Source organism: Euleptes europaea, chromosome 7, assembly GCF_029931775.1.
Source record: "Euleptes europaea isolate rEulEur1 chromosome 7, rEulEur1.hap1, whole genome shotgun sequence".
Taxonomy (NCBI): Eukaryota; Metazoa; Chordata; class Lepidosauria; order Squamata; family Sphaerodactylidae; genus Euleptes; species Euleptes europaea.
The window spans coordinates 99,971,565-99,988,317 of NC_079318.1; the positions used below are offsets into that span (position 1 = coordinate 99,971,565).

The following is a 16,753-nucleotide window of genomic DNA, read 5'->3' on the forward strand; positions in this document are numbered from 1 at the left end:
ACGTAAACATCAAATAATCTTTAATAAAAATAAATTAGATTTGCAGCAAAAAGTGGGGAAGGGAGGCCACATACAAACCTAGACATATTCAGCTTTATCATAGAGATTTATACATATATATATATTTATATATAATTATATACTCTGAGCACCCTGAACCATGTCTATAAAATGTCTTTAGTATACTTTGCTTGTTTCTGGAGGGGCATAAAGACAGAGATTGTGCAACCCACCCACCCCAATTCAGGTGGCCTTTTCTCCTCTGTGCCATTTTTAAAGGTGCGGGGCCCCTCTCAAGGCCAGGGCCGGCTCTCTCCTTTCCCACATCAGTGCCCCGCACCACCACACAGGCCACATGGGTGGGGGAGGTTGCCCTCTCTCCCGTCCAGGTTGCCCCCTTTTCCCCTGGCAGAGCTTATTTGTGTTCAAGCAGCTGCATCACAGGCAGAATTTCAACCGAGCAAACTCCTAACCCATCGCAACATCCATTCAACGGTGAGAGAAACTGTACTCGTTGAACTTCTGCCTGACCCTGCAAGGCCCAGGGGCCTCACCGGTAGAGAAAAGGAGGCAATGCTGATCCAAAGATGGTACCCTGGTGTCCAAGAAGCCATTGTCAAGGGGGGAGGAGCCAGCCTGACACCACCCCCAATATCAATTCAAACACCTCATTGATTATGCAATCCTCCCCCAACATACATTCAACAGGTGAAGCCTCCCCAAGTATGGAGATGCAGGGATAGGGAAAAAGACCAAGCCGGGTCTCTTTCATTTGAACGAGACACCAATAACAAGCCCGGCCTTACAATGGCCCCACCAGCTTTTTGACAAGCTCAGTGGGTGCCAAGGGAAGTACTGGCGGATGCCACGTTGGGGGAACCCTGCCTTAGATTTTGAAGTAAGGGACACGCTTGAACTGCAAGGAATCGTGGGATGGCATCTCGGTAGGGTTGCCAACCTCCAGGTACTAGCTGGAGATCTCCTGCTACAACTGATCTCCAGCCGATAGAGATCAGTTCACCCAGAGAAAATGGCCACTTTAGCCTTTGGACTCTACTTTGGCATTGGAGTCCCTTCCCTCCCCAAACCCCACCCTCCTCAGGCTCCGCCCCTAAAAATCTCCAGGTATTTCCCAACCTGGAGCTGGCAACCCTACATCTGGGAGAGGGAAGCCCCCCACGCTGCTGTTCCTGCCCAGACGAGTCTTTGGAAGAAATAAGGCTCTGTGCTGTATAATATGGAAAAGAAACAACAACAGCACAAATATCAATGCAGTTATATATATTGGGTGCAAAAATGTATATATACAGTGATTACATAAATAACAAACAATACATGAAAAGACAAAGGACAAAAATTCACTTAGTAAAGGTAAGTACCAGACGTTATAACTATCACTGATATATCAATTTTCTTTTTACAGAATTCAAGCTTCCAGGTAAGTGCAAATGTCCCAAAGTATATTGCAGACAAGTAAACAGCTGGAAAGAAGATGAAGATGGACGTGTTGTCTAGATCGTTGTTCACATTTCGCCAAGGCTTCCTCAGCTGATCACTCAGTTAGAATTTCTATACATATACATGACCATAATGGGTACAATTCCAGCTGCCAAAAGGCTTCGTGGTGAGTCAATGTGAAAATGCAATATACTTTGGGACATTTGCACTTACCTGGAAGCTTGAATTCTGTAAAAAGAAATTTGATATATCAGTGATAGTAAAGGTAAGTACCAGACGTTATAATTAAGTGATTTTTTGTCCTTTGTCTTTTCATGTATTGTTTGTTATTTATGTAGTCACTGTATATATTTTTTGCACCCAATACATATAACTGCACTGATATTTGTGCTGTTGTTGTTTCTTTTCCAGACAAGTCTTTGGGCTACAGCAAGGGAACTGGAGGACCGCTGTAACTCTGGCTGGAGCAGCCCGTCTTCTGGACGCACGATCAGAGGGGCAAGTGGCCGTTCATGCGAGGAACATGTCATGTCGGGTTAGGCCCTTTGCCTGACAAACCAGACGGGCTCTTTGCCCGCCTCTCCAGACCATCTCCTACAACACGCAGCCGCAGAATAGTACAGAGTATCTCCTGGGTCATTCTCTTGGGTTTGCACAGAGTGATGGTGGGGCCCTGGCGCGCACCTGAAAGTGCTCCCCGGAAACCTCTGCCTTTCACTAAGGTTCCTCAGTAGACAAGTATGCGCGGAGAAGGCTTCCTGAAGGTCGAACGTTGCATGACAACGCGAGGGGTACGAGACGAGAAGCTCGGTCCTTGTGTCCCACCCCACCCCTACTCTTCCGCCTTCCCCTCCTGGAAAAGTAGCACCAATAGATTTCACAAACATCTATGCCACCCTCAGACCCAAACCAACCAAATGGCTGGCAAGTGTCAGACTTGGGCATCAGAAATAGGACTGCAGGGTCCTTCTGCCCCCCTTGCCCTGCCTATAATTTCATCCCAGCTGGTGGATTTTATTGGTCAGGGCTGGGGGAGCTGCCCGAGTACTGTGTCCCCCCCCCCCTGCTGCCCAAGCTACGTTGTACTGCTCAAGAGTCACATGAACACATGAAGCTGCCTTATACTGAATCAGACCCTTGGTCCATCAAAGTCAGTGTTGTCTACTCAGACCGGCAGCGGCTCTTCGGGGTCTCAGGCAGGGGGTTTTCCACATCTGGTTCCTGGTTCCTTTAACTGGAGATGCTGGGGATTGAACCTGGGGCCTTCTGCATGCCAAGCAGATGCTCTACAAACTGAGTCATAGCCCCTCCCCATCGCATCGCTGGTCTCCAGTGCCAAACCCAAACTTTGGGGCCAACTTCATCTGACGCCTGCACTTCCCCAGGTGAAAACGTCACATCCTGGCAGTCACAAAGTCAAAGAGAACAGAAACACCGTCTTCGCTGTACGTCATCGGGGACAGAAGCAATTTGGGATTGGAGTCAAAGGCCTTTGGGGTTCGAAATGAAGGTATTGCAGAGCTAGGCTCAAACTCTGACCCGTGAGGATCTTTTGCACCCCCTCCCCTTCCCAGCCCCCCAGCTGAAGGAGTGGATTCTGGAAGAGGTATTAAGCGCATGAGGCTAAGAAGTCTATAGCTCTGTCTCTCTCTCTCTCTCTCTCTCTCTACTGTGCAGCTGGGGGAATCTTCCCCCCAAAAATACTGGATGCGGCCTGGGTCGCTCACTCCATAAAAAGGGTACAGTACTGTAGACGGAGGGGACCTCTCAGTCTTTAGTTCAAATCCCTTCCAGTCCTCCCCATTTGGGAAACACTTCGCCCTTCTCCCCTGTCCCTGGCTGCCGCGGGACGTGGGGCATGGGGACAATAGGGGTGGGGGCTGTTTGTCCAACTTGTCCCTGTTTGGGCAGGGCGCCAGCCCGGACCCCGCTTGTCCACCGTCAGCCGCCGCTACCGGCTCGGACCGGAGTGGCGCCTTTCCAGCGCATGCGTGCACGAGGCACAGCAAATCGCCTTGTAGTAGGAGTAGACGCAGAGGCGCGCTTGCACGATCACCGGGCAGTTGTGGTATTTGTCTCTGCAGTTCTCATCTGCCAAAGGAAGAGAGGGAGAGAGAGGGAAAGAGAGAGAGAGGATGATGCTGAGATGGAACAACAGATTAAAAAAACAGATAAAAGGATGTATTTCTTCACACGACACAAGAGTTACATTGTGGAACTCCCTGACCCAGGATGGGGTGATGGCTGCCAACTTGGAAGGCTTGAAGAGAGGAGTGGACATGGAGGAGAGGGCTATCCATGGCTACTAGTCAAAATGGATACTAGTCATAATGTATCTCTATTCTCTCCAGGAGAGGTGATATGATAACCATGTTCAAGTACTTGAAGGGCTGTCATGCAGAGGAGGGTGCCGAGTTGTTTTCTGTTGCCCCAGTTCTTCACGGTTCTTCAGTGGAACAGGCTTCCTCGGGAGGTGGTGAGCTCTCCTTCCCTGGAGGTTTTTAAGAAGAGGCTAGATGGCCATCTGACAGCAAGGCTGATTCTGTGACTTTAGGCAGGTGATGAGAGGGAGGGCACCTTGGCCATCTTCTGGACATGGAGTACAGGTCATTGAGGGTGTCGGGGGGAGGTAGTTTGGAAATTCCTGCATTGTACAGGGGGTTGGACTGGATGACCCTGGTGGTCCCTTCCAACTCTATGATTCTGGGATCAGAGGAGCATGCCTATAATATGAGGTGCTGTGGAACACAGGCAGGACGGTGCTGCTGCAGTCGTCTTGTTTGGGGGCTTCCTGGAGGCACCTGGTTGGCCACTGTGGGAACAGACTGCTGGACTTGACGGGCCTTCGTCTGATCCAGCAGGGCTTTTCTTATATTCTAACAGAATGGAAATCTGGCTGGGGGAGGGGCCAGCACAGACTTGGCGGGCAGCAGGGTCACATGTTCAGTCGCACCCTCCTTGAGAGCTGTCACCATGAAGACCTCTTAGCTGATTTCTGAACATTTTAATGGATTCAATCTGCACATTAATACAACTCTTTTCAGATGCTGTCGACTCCCACTGCTGGTGAGGCAGAAGGGGGAATGCCGCTTTGAAGGGCTCCCCACCCAGGAGGAATGTCCCCCCCCCAGAGCCCTCCCATCTAAGGACAGGTTTGTCATAGCTGTTAGCCATGGTGATTAAAGGGAACCTCCACCCTCAAGAGGCAGTCAACCTCGGAATCTTAGTGCCAGGAGGCAACATAAGGGAAAGGCCTCTATGCCTTGTTGCTGGACCTCCAGAGGAACTGCATGAGACAGGATGCTGGACTAGACAGACCACTGGTCTGATCCAGCAGGGATCTTCTGATGTTCTTATGCCAAGGGGACTGAAGGGAACCTCCATGTTCAGAAGCAGTCAGCCTCTGAATCCCAGTGCCAGGAGGCAACATCGAGAAAGGCCTTGGCCTCTAGTCTAGACAAACCACTGGCTCAAACTCTAGCCCCATTTGTTGGACCTCCAAAGGAATTGGTTGGTCACTGTGTGAGAATGGATGCTGGACTAGGTGGACCAGATCACACAAAGTGATGGTATCGCTTTACTTCGCTCTGGTTAGACCTCAACTGGAGTACTGTGTTCAGTTTTGGGCACCACAATTTAAGAAAGATGTAGACAAGCTGGAACGTGTCCAGAGGAGGGCAACCAAGACGGGTCTGGATACCAAGTCCTATGAGGAAAGGCTGAAGGAGCTGGGTATGGTTAGCCAGAAGAGGAGAAGACTGAGAGGGGATATGAGAACCATGTTCAAGTACTTGAAGGGCTGTCATCTAGAGGAGGGTGCCAAGTTGTTTTCTGTTGCCCAAGAAGGTCGGATCAGAACCAACGGGTTGAAATTAAATCAGAAGAGTTTCCGTCTAGACATTAGGAAGAATTTTCTAACAGTCAGAGCGGTTCCTCAGTGGAACAGGCTTCCTCAGGAGGTGGTAAGCTCTCCTTCCCTGGAGGTTTTTAAGGTTAGATGGCCATCTGTCAGTCCAGCAGTCATCTTGTTTGGGGGCTTCCTAGAGGCCCCTGATTGGCCACTGTGTGAACAGACTGCTGGACTTGATGGGCCTGGGTCTGATCCAGCAGGGCCTTTCTTATGTTCTTATGTCAGCAATGCTGATTCTGTGACCTTGGGCAGATGATGAGAGGGAGGGCATCTTGGCCATCTTCTGGTCACTAGGAGTGTAGGGGGGGCGAGGTAGTTGTGAATTTCCTGCATTGTGCAGGGGATTGGACTTGATGACCCTGGTGGTCCCTTCCAACTCTATGATTCTATGACCCTCACTGGTCTGATCCAGCAGGGCTCTTCTTAAGTTGTTATGTTTTTAACTGATCTCCAAGCAACAGAGGTCAATTCACCTGGAGAAAATGGTCGCTTTGGGAGGTAGACTCTATGGCATTATGCCCCATTGGAAGTCCCTCCTCTCCCCAAACCCTGCCCTCCTTAGGCTCCACCCCAAAATCTCCAGGTATTTCTCAACCCGGAGCTCACAGCCCTAGCCCTGTGGAACCTCACAGGTAGGGTTGCCAACCTCCAGGTACTAGCTGGAGATCTCCTGCTATTACAACTGATCTCCAGCCCATAGAGATCAGTTCATCTGGGGGAAATGGCCGCTTTGGCATTTGGACTCTATGGCATTGAAGTCCCTCCCCTCTCCAAACCCTGCCCTCTTCAGGCTCCACCCCCAAATCTCCAGGTACTTCCCAACCAGGAGCTGGCAACTCTAACTTCCCCCCTCCCAGCCCCCCTCCCCATTTCAGGGCTCCCAGCAGTTGTTGCCAGCAGGAGCCAGGCAGCTTCTCACCAAGGTCCGCATTGCAGGGCTGGTTGTTGCAGGGTCGCTTCTTGGCCGGCTTGAGTTCTGGGGGGCAGAGTCTGCTGAGGGTCTTGTTCTGGGTCAGGCACTGGACCTCTCGCGTCTGCGTGCCCCCCACGCAGGTCCTGGAGCACTGGGAGGCCAGGAGACGGGGTGGGGTGAGGGTGGAAATCATGGCGCAGCCAGAAGCCCCCCTGAGCTTCCACCCCCCCTGCCCTTGGGGAACGCTGTGCCCCCTCCCTGGGGACTGGCTCACTCACCGGGCTCCAGGCAGTGGAGAACCACCGGGCCTCACAGTCGCTCCCGGTGCATGTCTGCAGGGAGGGCGGCTTCTCCCGGTAGCTGCATTCGGAGGCGTCTGTCACGTTGAAGTCCGAGCCTAGTTTGGTGATGCAGACGACGTCCCGGCGCTGCGTGCCGGTGCCGCATTCCGCCGAACACTACAGGAAAGATGGGGAAGAAGGAAAGGTCATGGATTGCCACATTGGCTTCAGAGGAAACGCACGTGAGTCAATGCAATTAGAACTGTCCCACCTGGCCATCCAAATTCTGTGCTAAGACTGGACTACTGCAGTGTGCTGTACTTGGGGCCACCCTTGAAGAATGTTCAGAAGCTGTAGCTATTGCAGAATGGTGCAGCTAGGTTGGGGCCAGCTACCGGGAGCAAATTATTCTGGGCATGGAGTAGGGGTCACTGGGTGTGTGTGGGCGGGGGGAGGTAGTTCAGCATTTCCTGCATTGTGCAGGGTAGTCCCTGGTAGTCCCTTCCAACTCTATGATTCTATGAAATTCCAAGCTGGCCATAATTAAATGAGGAATAGAGAATAAAACTGGTGCTATCATACTGATCTTGTACAAATCTATGGTGAGACCACGCCTAGAATACTGTGTACAGTTCTGGCTACCACACCTCAAAAAGGATATTGCAGACCTTGAGAAGGTGCAGAAAAGAGCAACCAAAATGATCAGGGGACTAGAGTAGACTATATTGACTCTGATGGACCAAGGGTCTGATTCAATATAAGGCAGCTTCATGTGTTTATGTGTTTGGGGAGGGGCTGAGGCTCAGTCGTAGAGCATCTGCTTGGCATGCAGAAGGTCCCAGGTTCAATCCGCGGCATCTCCAGTTAAAGGGACTAAGCAAGTAGGTGATGTGAAAGACCTCCTTCTGCCTGAGAACCTGGAGAGCCGCTGCCGGTCTGAGTAGACTATACTGACTTTGATGGACCAAGGGAGGTCTGATTCAGTATAAGGCAGCTTCATGTGTTCATACAATAAATAATAAATAAACACAAGATTCTGCAACCAGCATGAACGAATTGAGCCAAAGAACCTAATTTATTCTAAATATTTTGCATCACTGATTCTGAATTTGCCAGGAGGGGCAAGGACACGAATGGCCACTAACAATCTTATTCTGCCACCTCTGGCTGCTGGGTAACCCCTATGACTGCCCTGTAAGATAGGCACAGCATTATCCCTCCCTCATTAGGGAGCGACAAATAGGGTGGGTTCTGGATCAAATCAAGCCCGAACTCTCCCCTGAAGCTAAAATGACCAAACTGAGGCGATCGTACTTTGGTCAGCATTATGAGAAGACAAGAGTCACTGGAAAAGACAATAATGCTAGGAAAAGTTGAAGGCAGCAGGAAAAGAGGAAGACCCAACAAGAGATGGATGGACTCAATCAAGGAATACAATACTAGAATCATAGAGTTGGAAGAGGAAGAGCTGGTTTTTATATGCCGTCTTTCTCTACTACTTAAGGAAGAATCAAACTGGCTTACAATCACCTTCCCCTCCCCACAACAGACACCCTGTGAGGTAGGTGGGACTGAGAGAGCTGTGACTAGCCCAAGGTCACCCAGCTGGCTTCATGTGGAGGAGTGGGGAAATAAATCCAGTTCACCTCCAGGGTCATCTAGTCCAATGCCTTGCACAACGCAGGAAATTCACAACAACCTCCCCCCCAACTCCCTCAGCGACCCCTGCTCTATGACCAGAGAAAGGCAAAAAAACCCAAAATCCCTGGCCAAACTAGCCTGGAGGAAAATCGCTTCCTGACCCCAAAGTGGCGATTGGCATTTCCCTGGGCATGTCAGAAAGGGCCATGAGAGCCAAACACTGACTCATCCCTTCCTGCCCTCCCTCCCATGATCTGCCTAAATTCACAGAATCAGCATTGGCTACATCCTGCACACTTCAAGCACCCAAATCTGGATATAAAATACAAATTGGGAGGGGGGGGAGTGTCACTTCTTGCTGAATTTGTTGGTTGCTTTTTCTGACAGAGCTTTTCTTTTCCTGGCTTGGCACTATCCCTCTGAACCCCAAACGCTGGAGGCAAACACTTTGTGCCATTTTTTTTTGGGGGGGGGAGAGTCAAATTGAGCTCTGCTTCACACAACGCATAGTTAAACTGTGGAAGTCTTTAAGAGGGGAGTGGACATGTTCATGGAGGAGAGGGCTAGCCATGGCTACTAGTCAAGTGGACATGTTCATGGAGGAGAGGGCTAGCCATAGCTACTAGTCAAAATGGATACTGGTCATGATGCATCCCTTTTCTCTCCAGTATCAGAGGAGCAGGCCTATTTTATTAGGTGCTGTGGAACACAGGCAGGATGCTGCTGCTGCAGTCGTCTTACTTGTGGGCTTCCCAGAGGCACCCGGTTGCCACTGTATGAACAGACTGCTGGACTTAACATAAAAAACACTGGTTAGGAATGAGGGATCTTTGAGGGGCCTGGGTCTGATCCAGCAGGGCCTTTCTTATGTTCTTATGTTCTAACTCCCCCCCCCCCCCAATCAGTATTGTATGATCATCTGCTGCTCGATGACGGGCCCTTACAGCCTCGGCCCCGGAGGGATTGTCCCGTTTTGCTAGTCTTTCAGAATGGCCGCTCAATTTTTCTTTGGGATTTCCTTGGCAGGGCATTTTACGCTGGACAAAATAACTTACACAATCGAATGACAAATGGCTTTGGCGCCTGGCACCAAGGCACATCCCTGGCCCCTCCTTGAAGCCCCCCACCCACCCTTTCTCCTTACCGGGTTCCAGGGTCCACTGTACCAGCGGGTGACTGGCTGGCAGGGGCCCCCATTACACGCCCGCATGTCAGCCGGCTTGGTGCCGGCACAGTTCTCCCCGGTTGGCTCACTGGCGCTGCTGGACAAGCAAACCACGGCACGGCGTTGGATCCCGGGACCACACTCAGCCGAGCACTAGGACCGAGAGGGGGAAGAGAGAGGTAAGACCAGAGACAAAGTCAGCTGCCCCCACAATCCTAAAAGCCATCCACTTCTCCCAAGATTTGGGCATGAATATTAACTGTACCTGACATACCTGATGGACCGTCTACCCTTATAAACCTGCCCAGCCACTATGGTCATTTTTGGAGGCCTTGATTCAGCTGCCCCCACCTTCTGATATTACGTGGGCTGCAACCCAGGAAAGGGCCTTCTTGGTGGTGGCACCAAAGTTCTGGAAGTCTCTCCCCACAGAGACTCGCCTTTCCCCCTTGTGTTGCTGTCTTCCGCCAACAGGTGAAGACTTTCCTCTTTTGTTTGGCATTCCCTCAAAGATCCCTCATTCCTAACCAGTGTTTTTTATGTTTTGTATGTACTTTAACTGTTTTTTTGTGGGGGTTGATTTCAATGGTTTTAAAATGTGATTTGATCACGTATGTTTTAAATTGTTCGCCGTCCTGGTGGCCATTGTAAGGGCAGAGAGGTGGGATACACATTTTGTAAACAAAATAAAATAAATATTGTCGAAGGCTTTCACGGTCAGAGTTCATTGGTTCTTGTAGGTTATCCGGGCTGTGTAACCGTGGTCTTGGAATTTTCTTTCCTGACGTTTCGCCAGCAACTGTGGCAGGCATCTTCAGAGTAGTAACACTGAAGGACAGTGTCTCTCAGTGTCAAGGGTGTAGGAAGAGTAATATATAGTCAGAAAGGGGTTGGGTTTGAGCTGAGTATTGTCCTGCAAAAGTATTGTCCTGTAAGTATCAAGATAATGTGCTAATGAGGGTATGGTATGTTAATATGGAACCATTGTATCCTGAAGTGATCTGTTAATGTGTGTAATCCAAAGCTAATCTGTATGGCTATTGTTGAATGTTGTCTTTGTCTGGAGGTTTTTCAGGGCAGGAAGCCAAGCCTTATTCATTCTTAAACTCTCCTCTTTTCTGTTAAAGTTGTGCTGATGTTTATGAATTTCAATGGCTTCTCTGTGCAATCTGACAAAATAGTTGGTAGAATTGTCCAGTCTTTCAGTGTCTTGGAATAAGACCCTGTGTCCTGTTTGTGTCAGTCCATGTTCAGCCACTGCTGATTTCTCAGGTTGGCCAAGTCAGCAGTGGCTGAACATGGACTGACACAAACAGGACACAGGGTCTTATTCCAAGACACTGAAAGACTGGACAATTCTACCAACTATTTTGTCAGATTGCACAGAGAAGCCATTGAAATTCATAAACATCAGCACAACTTTAACAGAAAAGAGGAGAGTTTAAGAATGAATAAGGCTTGGCTTCCTGCCCTGAAAAACCTCCAGACAAAGACAACAGTCAACAATAGCCATACAGATTAGCTTTGGATTACACACATTAACAGATCACTTCAGGATACAATGGTTCCATATTAACATACCATACCCTCATTAGCACATTATCTTGATACTTACAGGACAATACTTTTGCAGGACAATACTCAGCTCAAACCCAACCCCTTTCTGACTATATATTACTCTTCCTACACCCTTGACACTGAGAGACACTGTCCTTCAGTGTTACTACTCTGAAGATGCCTGCCACAGTTGCTGGCGAAACGTCAGGAAAGAAAATTCCAAGACCACGATTACACAGCCCGGATAACCTACAAGAACCAAAAATAAAATAAAAATAATTTAAATTCAGCGTGTTAAAATGTTTTCATCTTGTTCTATGATTGAATGAATTTTAATGTGTATTGATATGATGTTAGTCGCCCTGAGCCTGGTGTTACCAGGGGAGGGGGGGGTTTCAATAAAAGATGATGATGATGATGATGATTACAATAACAATAAATCTAGAATAGAGGAGCCCCGTGGAGCAGAGCGGTGAGCTGCAGTACTGAAGTCAAAAGCTCTGCTCGCAACCTGATTTCGATCCCGAACTCAGTTTTATATGCTGACTTTCACTCCCACTTAAGGAAGAATCAAACTGGTTTACAATCTCCTTCTCTTCCCTTTCGCACAACAGGCACCCTGTGGGGTAGGTAGGGCTGAGAGAGTTCAGAGAGAACTGTGACTAGTCCAAGGTGCCCCAGCTGGTTTCATGTGGAGGAGTGGGGAATCGAACCCGGTTCTCCAGATTAGAGTCCACTGCTCCTAACCACTACACCACACAGGGAAAGAAGGGAAAGAAGCCCCTCCTCTGCTGGGGGGAGAGTTGACGTCGCTCTGGCAGGGGATGTTGAGGGGCCCGGGAGAATCGCCCCGTGGGTACCGTGCTGCTCCAATCGCTGTAGAACCAGGCTCGCACGCAGGGGCCCATGTCGCACATCTCGCTCGTCTTGGGCCGGTGGTTGCCGGGGCAGTCGCTGTCCCTCAACGGGTGACCCTCGTTGCTGACACAGCGGACATGGCGCGTTCGGTGGCCCAAGCCACAGAGGACCGAGCACTGGAGGGAAGGAAGGAAGGAAGACACCAACGGGGGTGAGGAGCCGGAAGGAAGCCCACAAGCTCACCAGCCAGAATTGGCTTTTTGAACAACCAAACAGTTCCCTGGGGCGCGATCCATTCTAGCACAGGACACAGGGCCAGTGTTTGGCCCAAGGAATTTCTTCAGGGGGAACACCTGAAGCTGCCTTATGCCGAATCAGACCCTTGGTCCAGCAATATTAGTATTGTCTACTCAGACTGGCAGCGGCTCTCCAGGCCTTTCGCATCACCTACCTGCCTGGTCCCTTTAACTGGAGATGCCGGGGATTGAACCTGGGACCTTCTGCATGCCAAGCAGATGCTCTACCACTAAGCCACAGCCCCTCCCCTAATAATGCTCATTTGAAGGACTACTGCAATAACGACAGATTCCCCTGTAGAAGTCCCTTGGGCGAATTGTGTAGGGAATTTCTATTCTGAGTAATAAAAAATATTTTAACCTATTTTGCACCATGGGCCTTGGCCTTATTCTTATCTCACGTCTACCCTCGCCAGCCGAACGCAGGGGCCAAATGTGTTTCACCGAGCCCTGGCTTCAAACACAAAGTCCAAGGAGAAGAAGAAGAGTTGGTTTTTATATGCTGACTTTGTCTACCACTTAAGGAAGAGTCAAACTGGCTTACAGTCACCTTCCCCTCCTCTCCTTACAACAGGCACCTTGTGAGGTATGTGGGGCTGAGAGAGCTCTAAGAGAACTGTGACTAGCCCAAGGTCAGCTAGCAGGCTTCATGTGGAGGAGTGGGGAAACCAACCCGGTTCACCAGATTAGCGTCCACCGCTCATGTGGAGGAATGGGGAATCAAACCCGGTTCTCCAGATTAGAGTCCACTGCTCTAATCTACGCTGTCTGGCCTGATGCCCTTGCTGAGCCTCTGGAGAAGCCAATCCCCAGCTCTTCATCCATCACCTTCAAAACAGTCTTCTACATGGAAAAACAGCAGATTTTCATAGAATCACAGAGTTGGAAGGGACCACCAGGGTCATCTAGTCCAACTCCCTGCGTAATGCAGGAAACTCATAACTACCACCCCCCCACCCTTACCCCAGTGACCCCTACTCCATGCCCAGAAGATGGCCAAGATGCCCTCCCTCTCGTCATCTGCCTAAGGTCACAGATTTTAGCACTACTTCAATATTTTGCAAGGCATTTTGCACCCTGGGACACCTGTCCTTAACACCCTTCCAACGGTGTCGAAGCAAGAAGATATTCCAGAGCTAGAGAGATGGCAGCAAAAAATGGCAGAATACGTGGCGATGGCTAAATTAACCAGTATGTTGTAAGGGACAACGATAGATGAATTTCAAGAGAATTGGAAGTGTTGTTTTGATTATAGAAAATAGATAATAAGTGTGATAGTATACAGTAGGGGGACAAATAAGATTAATATAGAAGTAGTGGATATGGTTGAAAATGTTTGAATTTAGAATCTGTATTCTGTAATTAAAACAATTAGAAAATGGATAGCACATGAGTGAAGAAGCTCCATATGATAGTAGAAAATTGATAAGTATATAAGTCAAGGTATTGATTAATTTTGTGTGATGTAGAACTGTTAATTAATTTCCTTGGAAGAAGCCTAATTTGTATCTGTACGCGTATGTTAAATGTTAGTAAATTTTAAAGTGTTAATAAAATCTATCTATCTATATATATTAAAAAAAAAACACTCTTCCAAGCGCCGGCTTTAGGGAGAGCGACCCAGCTCTCCCGACAGCAGCCCGCCGTCCTCCATCCTCCCCCTTTCCCCTCCCCAGCTGCCCCCTTACCGAGCTCCAGTTGGTTTGGACTTCCCAGTGGCTGCACACCTGCACCTGGCAGGCCTGGGTGGCGTTGGGCTTCTCCAGCTGCTCGCAGCGCTGCGGGTGCACCATGGTGCTGCGGTTGGCGTAGACCTGCCGGCACAGGACCTGGCGGTGCTGGCTGCCCAGGCCGCACGACTTGCTGCAGGCCGACCACTTGTCCACGTCCCAGCTGGAGCGGCCGGGGAGTCAAGAGAGATGGACGAAGATGAGCAGGGAGCCCAACTCAAGAATGTGCTCCTCGCTACTCTCAGCATAGGGGCGGGAGACGGAATCATAGAACCATAGCGCTGGAAGGGACCTCCAGGGTTATCTAGTCCAACCCCCTGCATAATGCAGGAAATTCATAATTACTTCCCCTCCACATTCCCAGTGACCCCTACTCCATGCCCAGAAGATGGCCAAAGAAACCCCCCTACAGGACCCCTGGCCAATCTGGCCTGGAGGAAAGTTGCTTCCTGACCCCAAAGTGGTGATTGGCGCTACCCTGGGAATGTAGGAAAGGGACATGAGAGCCAAGCACTGATAGAATCATAGAATTGGAAGGGACCACCAGTCATCTAGTCCAACCCCCTGCACAATGCAGGAAATTCACACTACCTCCCCACACACACTAGCCTCTGCTTAAAAACCTCCAGGGAAGGAGAGCTCACCACCTCCTAAGGAAGCCTGTTCCACTGTGTCAGAAAGTTCTTTCTAATGTTTAGCCGGAAACTCTTTTGAATTAATTTCAACCCATTGGTTCTAGTCCAACAAATATATTTATAAATATATTATTGTGAGTGTTGGAAAAAAATGTATACCAGAGATTGGGTACCAGTTGATATATTATTAGTTTTGCACATTTCGTACCTGACTCCCCACATAATTTTTATTCGAAAGTAGGAACCTGGCCGACATAGTGCATTGTCCGGAGAAACAGTTGGCAACCCTCGCCCCTCCTTTCCATTCAACCCCCCTCCCCGGCCTCCAGCAGAAGCTGGGACCCAGCAGAGGGGCAGCCGCTGCCCCAAGGAAGACCCACAGAAGAGGGATCGCGCACTCACTAGGCTGGGCAGGGCTCCGTGTTGCAGGGCTCCTCGGACACCGCAGGTTTGGGGAGGAGATGGCACATCTCTTCTCCCACCTCTTCTTGCAAAGCGCGAGAGGCGCAGCGGTAGACTGACTGCCAGGAACCTGGATGGAAAGAAGCAAAGGTGGTGAGTGGCAGAAACCAGCCCTCTGACAAATTCAGATTTTCAAAAGCAAAGAAGGAGGAGGAGGAAGAGGAGGAGGAGAAGAGGAGAAGAGGAGGAAGGAGGAGGAGAAGGAGGAGGAGGAGAAGAGGAAGAAGAACAAGGGGAAGGAGAAGGAAGAAAAGGAGGAGGAGAAGACAGAGGAGGAGGAGAAGGAGGAGTGGGGAATCGAACCCGGTTCTCCAGATTAGAGTCCGCTGCTCTTAACCACTATGCCACACTGGGTCTCAGGGTTCTGAAAGAGCCCAGCACTGGCATATTTATGAGAAAGCAAATGAAAATGAGCCTGAATGTGCCAAGCAATGTGTAGTATATAGAATGGGATTTATGATGGGAGGGGGCTGTGGCTCAGTGGAAAAGCATCAGCTTGGCATGCCGAAGGTCCCAGGTTCGATCCCCGGCAGCATCTTCAACTAAAAGAGCCAGACAGGAGGTGATGTGGAAGGCCTTCCTCTACCTGAGACCCTGGCGAGCGGCTGCCAGTCTGAGCAGGCAACACTGACCTTGATGGACCGAGGGACTGTGGCTCAGTGGTAGAGCATCTGCTTGGCATGCAGAAGGTACCAGGTTCAATCCCCGGTATCTCTAGTTAAAGGGACCAGGCAAGTAGATAATGTGAAAGACCCCTGCCTGAGACCCTGTAAAGCCGCTGCCAGTCGGAATAGACAATACTGACTTTAATGGACCAAGGGTCTGATTCAGTATAAGGCAGCTTCATGTGTTCATAGCCCGAAAATCTTGTTGGTCTCTGAGGTGCTCGAATCTGTATTTTTTCAGTCACTCATGCGATGAGCTTTCTCCTAAATCCTCTGAGCTCGAAGGAAAAGGGAGAGCCGGTGTGGTGTGCTGGTTAAGAGTTTCGGACTAGTATCTGGGAGACCCAGGTGCGAATCCCCACTCCTGCCAGGGAAGCTCGCTGGGTGACCTGGGGCCAGTCACACTCTCTCAGCCTAACCTACTTCACAGGGTTGTCGTGAAGATAAAATGGAGGAGAATAATGTAAGCTGCTGTGGGGACGCGTCGGGGAGAAAGGTGTGGGGAGTATAAATAAATAAATCAATGGAACAGGAAGCACTCCCTGCCCCCTGGACTCACCCTTTCCGCAGGTGGCCGAACATTCGGTGTTGCCCACTCGTTGCCAATAAAAGTCACGCGCCACATCTGAGCTGTGCTGGGGAGGAGGGGGTGGCGGCGGCAAGGGTGGAACCCGGACGTTCCTCTGCAGAGTTCCAGGGCTCCTCCCGGATTGGCTGGATGAGACCGGAGGTGGAACTACGGGATGGCTCCTTCTGGATTGGCCGGACGGGATCGGGGGCTGAGCTGGGACCAGGTTCTGCGTCTGCAGCAGCCCTGGGTGCACATGGGGGGCAGACGGCTCCATCGGGTGGCCGGCAGATACCAGGGCCAGGGCACCTGTAAGGGAAGGGTAAGCAAAGTTTAGGTACCACGGGGCGTGGGGGGGGGAGGAGTCTCCAAGACAACATTTGAACTTTTGTGCATCATGACCAAGGAGTTTCTGGGAAGCTGTGAGAAAAGATTTCGAATCTGTACTAAATGTTTACTCTCATAGCCCTTTCTTCACACAATGCATCGTTCAATTGTGGAACTCCCTGCCCCAGGATGTGGTAATGGCTGCCAACTGGGAAGGCTTTAAGAGGGGAGTGGACATGTTAATGGAGGAGAGGGCTATCCATGGCTACTAGTCAATGGATACTAGT

The 16,753-nt window shown here is 50.1% G+C and overlaps 1 protein-coding gene across 1 annotated transcript in view; it reads right to left on the reverse strand.

The window, feature by feature from the left end:
* Positions 1-3,409: 3,409 nt before the first annotated feature.
* ADAMTSL4 (ADAMTS like 4) overlaps positions 3,410-16,753 on the reverse strand; it is a 30,948-nt gene continuing 17,604 nt past the window's right edge. Inside the window, exons 7-14 of the mRNA XM_056852906.1 lie at positions 16,131-16,448; positions 14,847-14,976; positions 13,768-13,972; positions 11,786-11,959; positions 9,348-9,521; positions 6,560-6,739; positions 6,288-6,432; positions 3,410-3,549 (exon numbers count right to left, since the gene is read on the reverse strand). Of these exons, the coding sequence (XP_056708884.1) occupies positions 3,410-3,549; positions 6,288-6,432; positions 6,560-6,739; positions 9,348-9,521; positions 11,786-11,959; positions 13,768-13,972; positions 14,847-14,976; positions 16,131-16,448 (1,466 nt within the window). The remainder of the gene's footprint in view (positions 3,550-6,287; positions 6,433-6,559; positions 6,740-9,347; positions 9,522-11,785; positions 11,960-13,767; positions 13,973-14,846; positions 14,977-16,130; positions 16,449-16,753) is intronic.